This window comes from Simochromis diagramma, unplaced genomic scaffold (genome assembly GCF_900408965.1).
Source record: "Simochromis diagramma unplaced genomic scaffold, fSimDia1.1 OVJJ01000612.1, whole genome shotgun sequence".
Taxonomy (NCBI): Eukaryota; Metazoa; Chordata; class Actinopteri; order Cichliformes; family Cichlidae; genus Simochromis; species Simochromis diagramma.
In genome coordinates, this window is record NW_024387419.1 from 1,479,244 (window position 1) to 1,499,087 (window position 19,844).

The window sequence follows — 19,844 nt, forward strand, 5'->3', positions numbered from 1 at the left end:
GAAAATCCCAGCAGATCGTGGCTTTTTGACCATGCCAATTTCAAAGTCACTAAATTCACCTTTCTTCCTCGTTCCAATGCTCAGCTTGGGCTTCAGCAGCTCGTCTTCACCATGCACTGAGCTACTGCCATGTGACTGGCTGATTAAATATTTACATTAAAGAGCAGGTGAAGTGGTTGGCGAGTGTAGATGATGCAGACTAATTGCAAATCCGCACTTGAAAATAACAGTAATAATAATAACAATATTATAGCTGGTTAGTTGCTGCTTTTGCTGATATTTCATCAATGTCTTCATATGATTTTTTTTTTTTTTGCCACTTTGTCGAAGCCGCTTGTACTTGTTTTTCGTATGCACGCTCCAGGGTCGTCTAACCTGTGTTCAGTAGCTAGGTTTCCTTGGCTGTCAAACCTTTCTCCCTGCTCTAGTAAAGATCAGTTGATCATTGAAACCTCTTGACCAGTTATTAAAATAGACTTTGAGGTGAATTTGTGCTTTTTCCCAAAACAGATATTTCATGCTGATTTGAACACCTTAGACGCCACTATGCATCACCATCCAGTGAGTTCATGTTTTCACTTTTGTTTCTGTTACAATTCACATTGACACGGTGACTGAAATGTTTGGCTCCATAGGTAAGCTGACCTACTGAGTAACTTCTGAGAGTCCTTGCCATAGACTGTCTATAAAAGATGGACGTAGCCTCGAGTGTGAAAAGTCAGTGTTGAAAAAACGCATTATTTGTAAGGGCCTGCAGGGGGCGACTCCATGATGAGGTTTTTGCTAGCGTCATGTATCATAAATACAGCATAGTGTACAGTTATTGAAACATGGTCCGACTGAGTATATATTAAATAATAATGCAGGGTATGCGTTGAGCCATGTCTACTTTGTGATTGACAGGTTATTATGATTTAATTCAATTCAATTTATTTAAGTAGGTGACATCACAGTGGCTTCATCTATCTTTTAGACACAGTCTGTGGCCATTTTTTAAATTCCTTCATTTATTTTCTTGAAAAACCGGATGTTTAATTTTTAAATGGACACCTCAACCACTGGTTGATTTGCACCCACGTTTTTCTTGTTAAAAGCTTATACGGGTTTCAGGTCTGCTGATCATATCTCTCCTGTGGTTTGACAGGAATGCATATACATCATTACCATCTCTCTTTTTTCACACGAACAAATGCACACACACAATCACTATATCTGATCTCTAGGCCGTTGAAACTTTTAGGAAGGAGAGAGAAACATTTTTGTACTTTGGTCTTGTTAACGTTGGTTGGCTGAGGTGGTGACGTTGTTAATGTCTGTTGACCCAGTAAGTTGACACCTTACCGAACTAGCCTCCCCATTCGGTATCAAAATGAAAGGAGTTTGAATGCGATTTTATCAGTTCTTGGATTCATGGAAAATTTTCTTAAAGGTCCCATGCTTCACTGTTTTGGGTTGTTGACATTGTAATCACTTATGTGTATGGGACTGTAATTTTATCTTTTCTTTAGTTTTTCTAAAGAAAGTTATGAATTCCATAAGAGTCGATTTAAGCAGAAAACAAATAGTTTTTTTTTTTGCACTGGAGCTCCAGCAGCAGAAATTAAAACCATCTGCTTCAAATATGTATCAGAACTGCTCTGAAAAACAATAAGCTCAGTCTGAAAATGAATTTTTATGAAAGCCAAAGGGAAAGCTGTGTCCTTTATTTAGACAGCGAATGAATCTCCATCAGCAGCAGCGAGGACGCGGGCACATGTTGCAGTGACGGGACAGGTCCTCTGATTCATCTTGTTTGATTTGATTCGGAGTGACTCGACCCTGGGCTGCAGTCACAGAACCAGTGCAGAGGCTCGGAGCTCTTTTATCACACTTAGCGGTGCGGAGGAATTGGAGCTGCACAAACAAGTGTTTCTTCTTTGTGCTCTAATCGCTCACGTCTTACAGCGTGTGTTTATGCAGTCATCCCACCTACCACTTCACATCTGCAGGCCCTTTGTAGTTAAACAATGCGTGTGGAGAATAAAATGTTGCATAGAATAAAAAGTGTCGAGGCCATTTGCTTCCTGTGACACCATGCATGGCTGGAATTAGGGCTGGGTATCGTCACTGATTTCTAGAATCAATTCGTTTCCGATTCACAAGGTCCCGAATCGATTCGATCCACGATTCGATTCAATTCAATTCGATTCGATTTGAATCTGGGAAATTTTGACAGTCAGAAATATTATAATTCAGATCAGTACATTTACATATTTTTCTATCTATAAAAAGGAAGCTGACACACACAAGACTTTATCAAAGGTGTGAGTGTCACAGCAGATGCCTTTGTGTCAAAGTAGCTGAAGATAAAACACAGAAAAACATAAAGGTGGTTTTCCTGGCCTGGGTTTTTATAAAAATATTCTGCAGTACATCAAAAATGAAAGAAAACCATCAATCAACATATGAACGTTACCTCTGAAGTTACAGCGGTTTTATTAGAGACACGGCTAAGCGTTTTGCATTTTGCATAATTTTAAAAAGTTTAAATTTGTTCAGTATTGAACGGCAGAAATTAGGTTTTCTTTTCGGAAGTATGTAAAACGAAAAAAAAAAAAACAGCGGCCGACAGCGCTGTAAACAACGGTAGACTTGTGCGTAACAAGCAAGCGAATAATGCAGAAAACAAACAGACAGAGAGAGACAGAGAGAGAGAGAGAGAGAGAGCTGTGCATGAAGTGTGATTTTATCGTGGTGGAAGCAAAACAGCAAAAGTCAGAGTGAATTCATGACGATGTTTATGTGAAGCATAGTTTGCTGCTTCGTTTGCTGCTGGTTCAGTCAATGTTGTTTGGAGAGAGATAAAACTAACAGCTTTATGATCAGCGCAAAAAGGGCATGAACACAAAGCGCGGACCCGCTGACAGATCAGAATCAGCGAGCTGTCGGCTTTCAGCCCCGACCGTCAGCTGAGAAAGGCGACATCTCACTGATTCTGATCCGCGGTCCGCGCTGTGTGTTTACGTCTTTGTGCAGAATCCGTGTTCCTGCTCTCATTTACTGTCTTAGCTGTTTGGTGGTTAATGAAATTTTGTGATCAGAGATTCTGGCATTTCGGGCAAAATAAATTTATATTAAAAAAATCGATTCAGGATTTTAATGAATCGATTTCACGTTATCCAAGCCAGAATCGATTTTAATCGATAAATCGATTATAAAAACCCACCCCTAGCTGGAATATACATGTAAAGTGAAAAGTCAGATCATGCGTGTCCTCAAATCATGTCCTCAAATAGACAACACTGTAGAGCCTCCAGTACTGTAATACATATGCCATAATGAAATTCCTACAGCTATTATAATTACTGCATTATGTTATGTGCATACTAATTCAAGATGCAAATTAATATTTATGTAGAATTCACAAACTCTCATGACTTCGAAAGGAATGTTTAAGAGTATTTTTTAATACGTTCTTTATTCTTTGGAGTTCAAAGTGTAAATCAGAAAAAGTTAGGTGAGACAATTTTTCCCCCCCCAGACAATTTTGAAATTGATGTCTTCTTTAAAAGTAGTGAAAAGAAAATGTCAAAAATACAAATGTAGGTGTTTATATACACTAGTACAAACTATGTGTTGGATAATTGCACAAAGCATCCCCCTTTACTCATTTCCATATTCAATAATGTCAGAAAACTTGCATTAGAAAAAAATAATAATCATAGACGCTTAAAGTTATAGAAGACCTACCTACCGAGACCTACCTGGAATTTAAAAAAAGGAAAGCTTACATTTATTGAACAAGTTGTAAATTAATTTTTATGTATGGCAGTTACGTGATTTTATTTCTTTATTATTTTCTTCATTTGCTCCTTTATTGCCAAAATCTGGGAAAGGAATTTAAGAAAAACAAAATGACCTATTCTCATTGGTTAGAGTTAGAGATAGGGATGGGTATTGATAAGATTTTCACGATTCCGATTCCATTTTCGATTCTGTTTAACGATTCGATTCTTTATCGATTCTTTTTTTTTTAAAAAGGGAGAACACTAAGATCGAATAGCTTAGAACTTTGTTTTATATCTTCTCTTTGAACAAGATAGAAATTTAGGAGTAACATGGCCTTACAAACCCAGCAGTGAGATCTTAAGAGATCCAGCCTACGGCTCTTCAATGGGGTGTCACAGGGTCCCCAGGAAAAAACATTGTAAATGTAAAATAATAAAATAAATGTTCTTCTGTAGCAATAACAAAGTATAACATAAATTATTCTGTAGCAATTACACAAGAATATCCAGTAATGTCCCTGCCTACAATTAAACACATTCACTTTAAATCGGGGCATCTGCTGTGGCAAATGGGTGCAAAGCCTTTGACCACAAACTTAGTCACTGCTCGGTGACATTCGTCTATCCTGGCCTGAAAGGAGACGCTACCAGTAGACTGCAGCGAGAACTGCTAGCATCTGAGCCAGACTCTGTCTGTCTCTCTCATCATGGTCACCTAAATGCACAGTAATGGCAGGTTTTGTAATAAGGCAGATCGCGCTAACATAATATGCACTGTTAGTTGATTATTTACCTGCCGCATTAACGGGAGAGGACGTGCAAACGTTACCGCTGCTGCTGGGTTGAGATTCACGAGTCCGGAGCGGAATTAAAAACACGACATTCATTTAAGGTCATCGCGTGTTTTGTGAGCAAATGCTTTTGCATATTCGTAGTGTTTCCTCCCTTAAATGAAACATCTACTTTTAAAGTATTGCAAGTTGCCCTGTTGTCATCCGTTCTCGTAAAGTAAAACCAAACTTTTGAGCGTTTGAGCCGCTTACGCGCCGTGTTTCCTGCCAGGTAAATGACGCTCCGCAATGTGGTGACGTCATTCGGGGCGACTGGAATCGATAAGGGAATGTTTGCAAAAATGACAAACAATTCCAAGGAATTGAAACAGTGGGAACCGGTTCTCAACAAGAACCGAGTTTCGATACCCATCCCTAGTTAGAGATATATTCAGATAAAAATGTCATGTCATGAGCTGACTTCAAACAAATGATGAACACACAGAGATGTGGTGCAGAATATGCCGTTTGCCATTTGTTTGAAGCCAGCTCACCTCCTGCAACCACTTTTCCGAGAATACGCGCTTCTTTTGCGGTTCGGACTCCTTCTGACATTTCTTTGGAGGTGGAGGAACACCAAAGTAATTGCTTAAAGGAGCTTGCTTCTTCGACATCTTTAACCCTCTCAGGCTCAAATTAAACTTTTTGTTGCTAATGCACAAGCAAGTCCTGCAGTGGTACTTCTGAATAAAAAAAACTCATAAAATATGTATGTGGGGTAATCAGGTTGTTAGTTTTTAACTGTTGCAAATCAGCAACGCCTGCCTTGAGAGGGTTAAGAGTTCTAAACAAATGTCTGTCCTCCTCCAGTAAATCTTATTTACACAAACGCGTGTTGCAACTTCATATCTGGTGTGCGTCTTTTATTTTGACAGCGCATGCGCACCTGTGGACCACTTATGTGCACCCCTGGATATAGAGTTAGAGAGAGTTTTGCTCAGTTGGTCTTGATTAAATTAAGGTCCTACGGACTAAATGAGGTATCAGCCCACCCATGTTTCCTCAGCCGTTTCACTGGATGTGCACAACCTCCTTTCAGAAACATGTACCCGTGATTCCACTATATCTGTCGCCCCAATGCTATCTCTTTATCTCTGCACTGAGGTTTACTGCTCTAAAAAACTGTTTTTTAACACAATCAAATCATCTGTAGTGCAGAATGACTCAAAATCCCTGAACGCATTTTGGGCAGTTTGTCCAGAGTTTGTAGATTCTGCGCTCCAGATTGGGTTGATTGCGTTAAAAATTGTAATCGCATTAATCGTAATGACGTTAATGCATTAACATTGACAGCCCTAATATATATATATATATATATATATATATATATATATATAAAAACTAGTATAAAATATAAGTATAAAACATGAATCTTATAATATATCGGAGTAATTTAATATAATAACTATAATTAACATATATTATTTATTATTTTTTTCATACACACCAGAAATCTCCACTTCAGTGGCACTTACATGTAACCAATCTGAACATTTTTTTAAGACACTTGTTAAAATTTGGGTTCAGTGAGTTTGCAGTCTAGCTTAAAAAACACTTGGTTTGGTGGTTTTATTCTTTAATTTGTAATATATGGAAATTACATGAGGCTAGCTTTTAGTCATTCTGGGCAATGAGAAATTCATTCGGTGCTTTGTGTTTGAGTGAAAACATTACTTAAATGAAGAAGGAAGAATCATTCACACTTCACAGTGTGACGTTTTGGTTGAAATGGAGGGGGGGGGGTTGAGTCTTTTATTTACGCAGAATCTAATTAGCTTCAATCATTTATCTTCAGTTTTAACAGGTGACCACACAGAAGTCTTTAAATAAAATGGTGGTAAAGTCTGTGGTTGGTGGTAAATGTTTGGGTGTATGTAAATGCTGAGCATAGTAAGGATTCAATAAATTGTACTGGAAAATCTGATTTTCATATATGAAATAAAACGGGTTACTTTGCTCAGATGCAAAGAAATTAAAATGTATGCATTCGTCTGCAGTGTTTCTGTACTCCTGCAGTACCTGTACTAGTAGTTCTAAACTGTTCCCATGAGGCAGAAGAATTCAGATCTGTATTTGATCATAATTGTGAAATTAAAGTGATTTTTAATAGCTGTCAGCAGCGTTTGCTGGAGCGCAGCACAATTCAGTTTACTGCAGCAATTATGTTCCGAATGAGACTGTCGGGAAATGAGTGGAGAGGACAGGAAAAGCCCCCATGGGTTGGAAATCACTCATCTCCCATGACGACAGCACAGCCATTGGCGCAGAGAGAGAAAGCTAGACGGTTTGGTTTTTGCCTCTATCTCTGTCTGATTACTGATGTGTGAGTGTGTGCTTGTATCTGTCTGTCTTTGGGAGGATCACTGAGAGTTTCAGAACATGTTTTTGGGATGTGATGACATTTCAGTGGTCTTCACTTTGAGTCAGAGCTTCAGGTGACAGTTTTAAGCTATTGGGTATTGCCATCATGGTGTTGTTTTAAATAAAAGCTGGTAATTAATGCTAAGTAAAGCCTCAGTCACACGGGTCCAGAGACTGGTTGGTGACCCCTCTGGAAAACATACTGAGTATCCCCAACTGATTGGCTAATGGTTGAAACTGGCTGCAAAGAGGATGCTGCACCAGAAGCCTCGTGATTTTTTTGGTCACTAGCGGTTTGCTGTGGTTGCCCATAGTTTCCATGGAAGACGTCGACTTGTCTGCAAAGACTTGCTAAATAATCACATTTCACAAAGTGCAACACAAACAGGAAATCGAGAATACTCGCCTTCAAAGTAAAAGTGGTACATCCCTCCTACAGCCAATACATTTCAAAGGACTCAAAAACATAGTTGCATTTCAACTTTGCAGCAAAACATTTTCTGTTTCCAGCTTGCGTTGTGCTCTCAGATTTACTCTCGCCCTGCTAGCAGTTGGAGAGCATTTGCACACAAGTTGGCATCTTCCATGCAAACCATGGACAACCACAACAATCTGCTAGCGACCAAAGCAACTGCGAGCAGGTATTGGGTACAACACCAATAAATAAACCTCAGCATTCAACCTTCGTTTATTCAGCTTGTTGCAGAATACACACTGCCTCCATCAAACTGTGGTTGAGGGGCAATCACTGATTGGACTCTAGTCTTGAGTGAATTAGGGTTTAGCAGAAATGACTCGTAACTGGTTGGGAATCACACCGAGCGTCTGGCAGTTGCTAAATGTTCACTAATAGGTCTTGATGCCTGTGTGTGTAAGGTCAAAGTCATTTTACTGGTCAGTTAAAACGTTGGAGTCTGTGAGGACTAACTCATTGTTAAAGCCAGCCACAAGTGGCCATTAGAGGACCTGCATTTCTTTCAGGTTAAAATAAGATTTATTTTATGGTTCAGACCAAACGTGAAGCAAAGGTTGGCTTCATTACTCACACAGATCCAGTCACTGGAGTTCTTTTGCTGCCTCCTTCCAAAGTCCAGCCCATAGCTGGGATCAATCAACGGTATCAAACTGTCAGAACTTAAAAGGAAGTCTGCAGTTTCATTTAGTTTTCTCCCTGCTCTCTCATTTCCCCCTCTAGTCTCTAAAAGCAAACCAGGGTCATGCAGCATCAGGTGAAATCCATGACTGAAATATTTTCAGGTCACTTGGCCTCCATTCACCTGTGTGCTGCGGCGTGGCGACGGCTCTGCATAATCTTTGCGGAGGCAAACGTTGCTTGGCTTTTGTGGCGAACACCAAAAGCGAAGGTTAGGTTGCAGGGGTGGATAATTCATCATGTGTGAGCAGGTGTGCACAAAACACAAGCTGCGGGGACTTTGCTTCCTTCATTAAATTAATTCAGATCATTAATTTAAAGGGTGAACATGTGGTTTAGAGTTAGAGTTTCTACGAAACTAAATAAGTCAGTGTAACGTCTGCATGTGTGCACGCGCGTATGTGTGTGTCTGAGGTAAAGCTGCCAGAGGAAAAGGAATTGAGAGCACACACACACATCATGCACATCTTCACATGGACACCCTGATTATTTAGATTTATTGAAAATTTATTTTAATTTATCACATTTACATGCACACTGGGTCCCCCGGAGACACACGCACACAGGAACGTACTGACACACAAAGGCGTGCACACATCCCCCCAATCTGATGTTTTTTGGATGCTTTGAGACCAGATTAAACAGCACGGTGTGATCATCACGGATAATCACCAGTGCGTGCACGCACACATGCATGGCCATATAGATAATCTTGGCTTACCTCCTCCTGTCTTTACACTCCTCTCCTTCTTCCCCTACCTGAATTACATCACAACCTCCTCTCGTCTTGCCTCCTTCTTTCATCTCCGCCTTACCCAAATGTAAAACTTTTATTTGCATAATTCTTTTCTAACGACAACAGAACAAAAAAAAACCATCACCAGAGTGATTAACATCACAAATCTAAACAACAGGAAGAGCACACTAATCGCATCGGCACATTATGAGAGCCTTGCACCTTTTTTCCATCTCTCTGTCACTGTGTGTCTATTTCTGGCTGAGAGACCTATCTGTTCGCTTGTGTGTGTTTATGTGCGTGTATGTATGCGAGGATTATACAGCATCAGGGCCAGATTTGGTCCATATGCTCCTGGGAAACCCCCCCCCCTTCTCTTCCTCCTCCTGTCACCATCACCAGCAGCAGATTATGTGTCCTTCAGTGCACAAACCTCACGGGCAGAAGCCAAAAACTGGATGATCTTTCAAAGACACATTAACATAAAAATGTGAAAACTGGGCTAAACCTGAAGAAATGTGTGCATGCGTGTGTGTCAGAGGGTTAGAAAGTGTGTGTGTGTGTGTGTGTGTGTGTGTGTGTGCGCGTGCGTGCGTGCGTGTGTTTGTGTGTGTGTGTGTGTGTGTGTGTGTGTGTGTTGTGTCTGGCTGTCTCCATCTGTCCATCTAAAGTACGACAGAGTGTACGAGAGTTTCTCTCTGGCTGCTTTCTGCACATATCACTGGCGTGTTTGTGTCTATTAATAAACACACAGAGGTACATGAGACAGGATGTGGTCGCCATGGTGCAAAGTCCTCCCACGCCTTGTTCTGACTCTCCCTCTGTGTGTGTGTGTGTGTGTGTGTGTGTGTGTGTGTGTGTGTGTGGTCAGATGTTTTTTATGTATAACAGATGATGCAAGCTGTTCTATTTCAAATGATCTGTTTAACCGCGTTTCTTTGCACCGTTTAATAAAATTGCTTGCATAATGAAAGTTATTAAGGACGGTGAGGTAACGCAACCTTACGCACACAAACATCACACACACACCCATAGGAAGCCTAGTTTACTTCCTGTTTGATTAACTGAAGAGAAAACGTCCAGGTGAAAAGGAGCGCAAGTTCTATTTTTTTTCCTTCTTTTTTTTGTCTGTTTGCGCGCTGGTCCTTAAATTTCCAACGCTCAAGGTTGATTTGAAAGTCGAACTGTTGCCGTGGCAACCCCGCATGCCTTTGCATCACCAACTTCAAATGTCACAAAGCAAAAAAAAATAGAAAATAAAGACGGCGAGAGAGCGAGAGAGAAAATAAGTATAATTAACAACAACAGACCCGGGTCAGCTGTTATGTGCTAATGATACGCTGCATTTGTTTTAGTGACCTCTGAGTGCCGGCTGGGTGGGGCTTTACAGCATTGGGGTGATCCAGGTTGTCTACGGAAGTCTGTAAATGCCAAAAAAATAAATGTAGAAATAAATACGCGATTTAACACCTGAAATTCCACTCACTAGCCACTTTATTAGGTACAATCTGCTGGTTACATGTTGAACTCCATTCTTTGTGGCATAGATTCAACAAGTTGCTGGAAACATTCCTCAGAGGTTTTGTCCTATGTTGAGGTGAAAGCATCACACTGCATTGCTGCAGATTTATTGGCTGCACATCCATATGCCAAGAAAATGTGTCTTATATCGTTAACAGTTGATACAAGCAGGCTGGATCCATGATTACATTTTGTTTGCACCAAATTCTGACCCTACCATCCAACTGTTGAAGAAAACATTTGCTGTTCTTGACAGAGTGGAGTAAATGGTGGGTGGGTGTGGTCTTCTGCTGCTGCTCTTCTGCATACCTTCAGTGCAATAAGATTTCTCTTATCTCTCACATCAACAAGGCATTTTCACCCACCCACCATTTAGCTCACTGGACATTTTCTGTTTTTCAGACCATTCTCTGTAAAGCATAGATATGGTCGTGTGGGGAAAATCCCAACAGGTCACCAGTTTCTGAAATACTCAAACCAGCACGTCTGGCACCAAAACCATGCCACATTCAAAGGCACTCACTGTGAATCCCCTTTCTTTGTCGTTCTGATGCTGGTTTTGACCTTCAGTTTGTCTTAATTGCGTCCACGTGCGTCAGTGTACTGAGCTGCTGTGACGTTAATGGCTAATTAGATATTTGTGTTAATGACCAGTTGAAAAGTTGTACTTAAAAAACTGGCCAGTGAGTGTCTATTCTTTTAAATACTTACACCTTATTTTGACATCTATATATTTTGTAACTACATTTATTTACATTTTAATTTACATTTCTTAAAAATACATCTATTTAATTATTTGTTATGCTAAAATTTAATTTTTACTTTCCATTTTTATTTATAGTTATTTAAATTATTTTTTTTAAAAAGGTAATATAAATAAAATAAAATAAAAACCAAATTATAAATATAATATTTTAAATGTATTTCATGGCATATATGTTTATTTTTGTAATTCATTAAAAAAACAAATGCAGAAGAAATTTAAAACAAATCTATGAATTTAAGTAACTTTTTAAAAAAATACTTGTTTTGATGCTTTTCTGTCGAGTCATTCCTTATTTCTTCACGTCTTGTTCCTGTCATTGGCAGTTTTGGTCCTCCATAGATGTCTGCTTGTGTGTCAGTCCTGATGATGTGTGTCTGTGTTGGATGTGTGTCAAACTCCACCTGGGTGGTGCCAGAAACATGAGTTTGTTGGGTGCACAGGGGGATTTGCATGTCCACATGAGAAACCCTGTGTGTGCGTGTTTGTGTGTGCGTGTTTGTGTGTGTGTGTGTGTGCGTGTGTGTGTTAAAAAGCCAACACAAACAGCTGGGAGGCTGCTCCGAGTTAAAGTCCTGCCAAATGTGCTGCAGATTACTGCACCATTCTCCTTCTCTCATCTTTAATGTTTCCATTCGGTCCTTACTCCAAACCCTTTGCAGTTCCTCTCCCCGTGCCACCGTCACCTTTTCTTCCCCGCCGTTTCCCCCACCACCCCCTTCATCTCTTTCTCAGTCTGCCATCTGCTGGAGGAGAAAAATAACCGCAGCTTGTCCAAAGGCAGTGACACGGGAGCCGAGCTGCATTTGGCATTCCGGTGTTGTCCGTCCCGGAGACGGCGTGGCCTCATGATTACAAAAACATGGCCATATTTGAAAGGCCAGGTGGTTCTGTGTCTGCAGCAGCCAGCCTGCGACTGTTTTAATTAGTCGTGGGGAAAAAAAGCACCTGCGTTTCTGTTTATTCATGAATAAACAGCTGCTGATCAGTGTTTAGTAAGACCACAGCTGAATAATCTTCACATTTGGGCATCTTGAACAGGGATTGTTTAAAAAAATCTGTTCTTTTAATGAAAGCAGCTCTTTTAATTCTTCTGCACCAAATTTATTGCAGTATTTACAAAAGAGTGATCAATGATACTGTAGAACAGGGGTGTCAAATATAAGGCCCGGGGGACCAGATTTGGCCTGCCAATGACTCCCAATACGGCCCACTGGACAGCTTTGAAAAAAAGTGAAGGCGTGCATAGATTTAATATTTTTAACTGTATTTTTACAGATTCCTGTTGGTAAATATCTCCTCCATAGCCATTCATACTACACCAAAGTAACTAAGTAATAGATAAAGAATTAAATTTTGCACATATAATTCTTACAGTTTAGTCATGCTGACAGATTTCTTTCATTTACTACAGAAGCATTATTTTAATAGAAAACTGAGACATGCTGCTGAAATTGTGCTGATTTCATCTTATGTGAAGCTGTCACGAGGATGTAATATGGTTAAACTGTTTTACACAGACAGAAAGGGGGATTTTCTTCACCTACTTAAGGTAAAATGGGCTCTGTGTGGCCCGTGAGGTCAAACCAGTTTGACATCTCTGCTCTAGGATAATGAAAAAAGGGGAAAATCCGTAAATGATGAAGGAAATAAAATCAAAACTTGAATTCAAAGCAATTTTTGTGATGTTACATTGCTATAAATCCCACCCAGATAAAAACATACGTGAAAGCCTGGTGCACACAACTTTAAGGAAACACGTCATTCAAACAGGGAGTTTTCAGATTAAAGGCACCACCAAGGATGCCCTGTGATCCCACATGGTTGGTTTATCAGTGTATTCAACGCCTGAAATCAGTCGATTTCCGCACGTCGAAGCTGCCACTTGCAGTTTTTAAGCAAAAACATCATCGTACAGATTACTGTGAATTTCACGGGGCAAGATTTGTACTGTCCATCCATCACTTATAAGGCTGAAATGTTAGCCATGGTGTGAGGTGTGGTTACACGTGGCTTGTGGTTTAACGTGCTTTGGGTGATCAGTAAGTCTTTGTTTTGTTGTTTCTCGATGATCTTTTCAAATTCCTCCGCTAGATTTTACTGGTGCTGCTTATGTTAGATTACATGGCATTTGAGCCACGTCCAACCAGAGGGCACTCGTGCATTACCAGCTCAGTTCAGTCTCACTGAAACAAATGGGACTCCTGCTAATGTTGCTCAGAGAGTGGCCTACATGAGTAGATGAGCGTAACATTTAAATAACTGCAGGGATTCTCCTGCCTCAAAATTAGGCCCTAGCTACACTCATAAGCATGATTGGTCCATATATATGAAGGCTATGAGGCTGTCTTACTGTGCTTAACAGAATTTGATGTGTTTTCCTGTCGTATCTAGACGTGCGATAATCAAAAGCGCATTATTTTATGCTCGAGTAAAATAATTGTATGTATTTTTATTCCAGTCACGGGGGATTTTTGTTTAAGGGAAGGCAAAACCTCTTTTTTATATGCAACGCAGAAGTCTCAAAAACTCAAGTATCAAATATGAGACACTTAAGGGGTTTAAACAGATAGTTTATGCTGATACTAATACTCATTTATCTCACTTTATCACAGGATTGTAGAGTGTGCAGGAATTGCAGGTTATTTAGTTATTTTCACTTTCAATTCCCCATTTTAATTAGATTTTGACTCTCTTGAATTCAGGTGTAATTAAGCGCCTAGCAACAAGTGAGTGTGGGAAATTTCTTCTCTCCTCAATATATATATTTTATATAATATATACAGAAAATATATATATTATACGATATTCCTCATATCGTATAATACGATATTCCTCAATCAGCTGCAAGTGCTGTTAATGCAAAGTAAAAGCTTGTAGGAACTGCAGCAACTTGCAAAGATCATGTAAAGTCTTCTAGCGTTAAAATCAGCATAAAAACTGTGTGCTGGGAGCTTCGTGGCGTGGGTTTTTATGGGTGAACAGCTCTTGGAGGTTCTTTTGGTACTTTTTTGTCTTATAGTGTATCTCCTTATTATATTTTGGGGGCTCTTATCTGTTATCCGGTCATTAAGTGATGACGTGACGGATCCTACTTCCGGGCCTAAAGTAGTCTGCGTTTAATATGGCTTTTGTGTTGTTAACATGTTTAATGTTATGTATTTTCTTCTAATTGATCTCAAAAAGCTCCTAAAACAGTCAGTGATCACTGTTGACCTCCCTCGGCTTTTATTACCACTAATCATTTATTTAAGCTCAGTTTTTAAAACCTTAGGCTGTAACTACAGCCCAGCCCATGCAGCAGTATATGAATGACTAACCTCGTATTGTGGCTGCATTATCTCAGTTGTTCTCCTGGCTGAAGTTTGGTCCTTTTACAGCATCCTGCCATGCGATTACATTTGTTCCTGACCACCGAGAACACTCATGTTAACTTTTATCGAGTGGAAAAAAAGTTAGCTTGTTTATATTATGCTAACATAGCTGTGTCGCTAGCGGTCACGTAGCACATCATTATATACCAGCTAGCCAAACTTCAGTAACCCTACAAACGTCACTGCTGTTTAGTTTTCTGTCTTCATTTATGCTGGAAGTGATAACAGAGCTGCACGTTTTAATTTGTTTCCAAAACCCCGCAGTCAGGACATGCTATATTGTATTTAGATAGAAGCTAGCGAGCTAACTTCCTGCTAACTTCTAACTCCATTAAATGTCATAAATTCCGTTTTCATGGATGCCTGGATGTTAAACTCAATTGTTACACCTGGTAGAGCAGAACACTGATCATTTTATTAAAGATGAAAGACTTTAGACAGTTTTTCAACTCTCAGTAATGCCATAGTGATCGTTTGATATATGGACCTGCAGCGGAGTTTAGGTCCAGACACGGCTAGTGACTGGGCCTAGTGACTTAACGACCGGACTGCAGTAGGACACTGGAGAAAAGACTGGAACTTGTTTTCTTCCTGCTGTAAAAGAGGATTTTCTGTCCCTCCTTTAGCTCTTTTCTGTCCTTGGTATTTTTTTTTTTTAACGAACATAAGAACATGTTACATTAAAATCATTTAAAGTTGCTAATGAAGCTCTTTGACCTGATGCTGAATTAGATCAGCAGTGGGAAAATGTTCTGGAGGGGGGGACTGAAGACGAGTAGAGGAGGAGAGGGAGCTGGTGTCACTGAGTGAGTCTGCTGGGAACAGCATGCTGCTGCTCATTAAAGGCAGAATGATATACCGAGTGGCAGAAAACACACACACACACACACACACACACTCTTACATATGCGCTCGCACAAATGCGGACGCTTGCTGTAATTTGCCTTGGCAGATGAGACGCTGATCTGACACTGAAAGCGGTCCGATGACAGCGCGTAGGCAGCGCAGAGCAACACACACAAACACAAAAACACACACGCAGACACACAGAGTCAGGACAGCTCACGCAGGCTGGCAACTCGTGAGTTTGTGTGATCACAGTGACGTTTCCAGCTCTCTTATAACCACAGCGGCGTGCCATTAACCTTCCCGTCATCTTGATATATGTGCGTGTGTGTGTGTAAAATGAATTTGATGCCTTAAATCAGCAGGAATAGCAACTACCATGTGTGTGTGTCTGTGTGTGTTGTCACTGCCGACCAGACAGGTTCTTCCGGTTCTATTTTTAGCCTGGAGGAAGTCGGCCTGTCCTTACATGAACACGCAGACGCACACCTGCACGCTCCACCTCACCTCTCAGGAGTTACATCTGAGGCGGGGGTGGGGGAAATTGCTCAAACACATGCACACCTGAGGGGGGAGTGGTTACCTGCCACAGGGAAGTTTGCGAGAGAGGAAGTAGAATTGCATTGTGTGAGAGAACCGCTAGTGTGAAACTTTTTATGTAGACAAAAGAAGGAAGCATTCGAATATAAGAAGAAGGAGAAGGGAAAAAAACGATGGGAAGGAAGGAATCCAGATAGCACACAGAAAGGAAGTAAAAGTTTCTTACCACCGTCCTGAGGATAAGACTGATTTTCAGTGAAATGCTGGGGCTGTGTAGGTGCGGTGGGTGCTGCATTGCGCCCCTGTTGTTCGGGCGAGGGAAGGAGGGTGACGACAAGTGGCTCAGCCACGAGGACCATCTGGAGTCGGCTCACTTTGGGAAGGCGGAGGAGGGCCGGCTGGTTGAGGAAGAGGTCAGTGTGAGAGGCAAACACCAACAGCCAGATAAGCCCAGTCCTAGACTGTGGGAATGTGTGTGTCTGTGTGTGTTTTTTTTTTGTAGTTTGTCAGATGGATTCTTTGCATTTTCTTTGCTGCTTGTTTAAAAGTACAAACTTTTCTTGACATCATTCTTGACATTTTCTTCATACCACACCAAAGTAACTTAAGTACTGGATAAACAGTTAAATGACATAAAAGTTATGTTTTATTTACAATCTACTGTCAAAAGTCTGAATCACAGAGGCTTCCTGTGTTATGATTACAGGACAGTCCTGACAGCGAGCTGCCAGAACTCTGTAATTTTACACATTTATTTCTTACAATTTCAGCCCAGTCATACTGACAGATTTCTTTCACCACAGCAGCGTTTGTTGTAAGTTGTAACTCAAGTTTATTGTGTCATGTATGAAAACTGGAACATACTGTTGAAAATACACTTCTCGTTTTCTTATATTGAGAAATCTCAGGGACGTCAGAGAGAGGACAATTTCGCAGCAGGCTGTAAGTGGCCCATGATGTGAAATGAGTTTGACGCTGCTGCTCTAGGACAGTTAGCTTTTCTCTTCAATGATTTTAGTGTTTGATACTTTAAAGAAACCCCAAAATATCACTCTGTCTCTATTTGTGTCCACTTTATAGGTGTGAAAGTTTGGCTTTAGCAGCTCCTGGTTTCCAGAACAAACTACCAAACATATATTGTTGCATTTTCATGTCCACGCAGCTGCAGAAATGAAGCTAACTATTAACTCAGACAGTAGGTGTGACTGTTTGTTAAGGTATTGGCCTTTCTGTGTGGAGTTCACAGAGAAGTGGGTTGTTTGGGATTGGCCGTGTCCGTCTTCTCCTACAGTCTCAGGTATTGCTCATTTTACCGAGTGGAAATAAAACTGCAGGAAGTTTTTGTGCAGCAGTCTTTGTGTACGCCAGAATACTGGTCGAGTCACTCGTGTCGCTCTGCTGTCTGGGAGAAAGTCCAAATTTCAGTGATTTGTTGATTGAGTGTTTACACTGAACACTGAAGGTCAGTCTTTCATGCAGGACGGAGGCTGACAGACGTGTTTGTGTGTGTGTGTGTGTGTGTGTGTGGTCTGTTAGAGAATTAAATGAAGGGAGAAATAAATCAGGGTTGATTCAGTCGGATGTTTGTGTGGATGTGGGCGCCCTTCAAAGCTCCGGTTGTGTGTGTGTGCATTTCGCAGATGAGTAAGTATATGTGTTAATGTGCTTCAGTGTGCATATCCACTTCACTGCCCTCCTCTGAGTGTTTGTCTGTGTGCGTGTGCCAGGATGATTGTTGTGATGTGATTAGTTTGCTCTAATGAATAGAGTGATCTGTGTGACAACATCGCTCAGCTGGAGAAGAGAGGAGACACTGTGACCTTTGAATATCACATATGTCTGTTTATATGTGAAACACACGTGTGCTGTTTGCTCTGCCGATATGTTCCTGTGTGCAGTTTAATATAGTCCGTACACTGAATTAGCTTGAAGAGGCTTTATGGCATGTGTGACACTCACTGTGCTCAGGTGCGTGACTCAGTCAGGAAAGCTAAGGAAACTTTACCTGGGAAAGATAAATTGGTCGGGCTCTTTATTGTTTTAATGTAGGGACTAGTTCCTTCTGCACGGTGATCAAAGGTTAATGACGACTCAGTGCAATTAATAAGTAGCAGAAGACCAGGGATGCTTGCGTAGCTCAGTTTTAAATACACAAAATTAAGCTCATCGTGAACTCTAGCAGTAGGTGTGACTGTTGAAGAATTTAGTTGCTTGGTCTTGTAGCCGGACAGCGGAAATTCAAAGAGAAGTGAGTGAGTGGGAAGTTCAAGTGACAGATAGTGATAGATGGAGTTCAATTCAACAACAGTTGGCTGAAGGCGCTTTAAAGAAGCAGTGACTTGGTGATAGCAAAGGGGAAGAACTCGCTTTTAACAGGAAGAGACCTCCGAGTGAAGTAGGCTCAGAAAGGGGCGGCAATCTGCTTATGAGGTAAGTGGAAAGAAATGACAGACTAGAGGAGCATAGGTTTTCTTTTTTCCTTCGGTGGATAAAAAAGGTTTGCAAAAGTTGCTTTTTAATTGTTGTTAAATGGGGGGTTGAAATATATCTCTGTGGGTGAAGGGACGAATGGTAGTTACAGCATGTAAAACATTTTTCAGAATAAATTGGCAAATGTAGGCAAATCAATTGAATTTGCATTTGAACATCTGCTGGAGAAGACTGAACTTTACTTTATCTGATTTTGCTGAAACGCTTATCACGTTAGCTTTTGCCAGCTCTAAATCAACTCAATTTCTCAATGTTTTCCATATAACCTGCATTTTTCATGCGCTTGGGATGTTTAGGATAGTAAGCTAACCTAGCCAAATGTTAGGCCCTGGTTTGGGGATGGGGCCATTAGGCTTGATGAGTTTCTCTGTGTTGGGTCTGACTTTCAGGTTGTCCTTTACTGATACCCTGGGCTGCAATGCTGTTAGCGTTCGTCAAACAAAACCGCTCTGATTAACTCCTCGACTGACGGTTTGTGACGGCATTGTTGTGCCAACCACGGATAAGCTTGATTGGTGGAACATGGTGGTTACACCTCACCGTTATCTCTAAAGTGTCAAGTGGGTCAGTGGAAAGAGACCTTTACACCTTCCTGTTGGTGCATTTTGTTCTTTCTTCTACTTCCTCAAGGGACCGTCTGCTCTTTAGTTTTCTTTCAAGTCAACTCTCTAGAGCCTGTGGTTGATGTAGTTTTTGCATCTTTCTCTTTTTGTGTTGTTCCTCTTCCTCAGTCCTCACCGCTCTCGCAGCTATACTTCTTTTTTCCCCTGCATCTCCTGTTGTTAATGATCCATACCGTGAGCCTATCTGTCATTGTTCCCACCATCGGTCCTTTCCTTTCTGCTTCCTTTTCTCTCCGTCTTTCTCTCTCACATGGTGACAATATGAGATTTTCTCTCCTGCAGGGTATGAAAGCACATTTATTCTAAGAAAGAAACAAGCACACTGAGAGCACAAGCAGCTGTATGCGCCATTACTAGGCAGGATATCTCATGGTTGCACATTGACACAGACAGACGGAGACACACGCACACACACTGCAAGAGAGAAATGAGATTGTGATGGAGCGATGAATTAGATTTATCACTGGTTCGGCGGTGCCTCTGCCTTGTATTACTCCCACTGTTCACACAGCCAAGGACATTACTGCTAAGAGAAATAGCCGGAGAAAGTAAGACAGAAATCGCATGAGATGAAAGAGGAAGGTCAGGAGAAACATAAGCAGTAACAGAAGTTATGGAGGACTGAAACTGTCAGAATCATCTGTATCATGGACTAGTAGATACATGTGCTATTGAATGCACCAAAATATTTATAGTAAATGGTAGGTATCAATATATAAAATGTGGACAGATGCTATTATCTTGGGTTTGCCTCTGTGGTGCAGAAAAAGGCAATTAGACTGATGTTACCAGTAGCAAGTATATACATGTCAGTGTCTATCTTTTTATCAAATAATCCCA

At 40.7% G+C, this 19,844-nt stretch overlaps 1 protein-coding gene and 1 long non-coding RNA gene across 5 annotated transcripts in view; one reads left to right on the forward strand and one right to left on the reverse strand.

Annotated features, from left to right (window-relative positions):
- si:dkey-172j4.3 (diacylglycerol kinase delta) overlaps positions 1-19,844 on the forward strand; it is a 90,776-nt gene that overhangs the window by 37,335 nt on the left and 33,597 nt on the right. For 2 of the 4 annotated variants that reach the window (XM_040012568.1, XM_040012567.1), the window contains exon 4: positions 511-561. The exons of 1 other annotated variant lie outside the window; for it this stretch is intronic. In XM_040012568.1, coding sequence (XP_039868502.1) covers positions 511-561 — 51 coding nt within the window. Of the gene's footprint in view, positions 1-510; positions 562-14,926; positions 16,305-19,844 lie in introns of those variants that run through there. One more of the 4 variants, XM_040012570.1, reaches the window with a different exon arrangement.
- On the reverse strand, positions 8,013-17,874 carry LOC120721928. The gene is made up of 3 exons (XR_005693298.1): positions 17,750-17,874; positions 14,653-14,655; positions 8,013-8,025 (listed from the first exon to the last, which is right to left on the reverse strand). It is a non-coding gene; the product is annotated as an uncharacterized LOC120721928 (long non-coding RNA).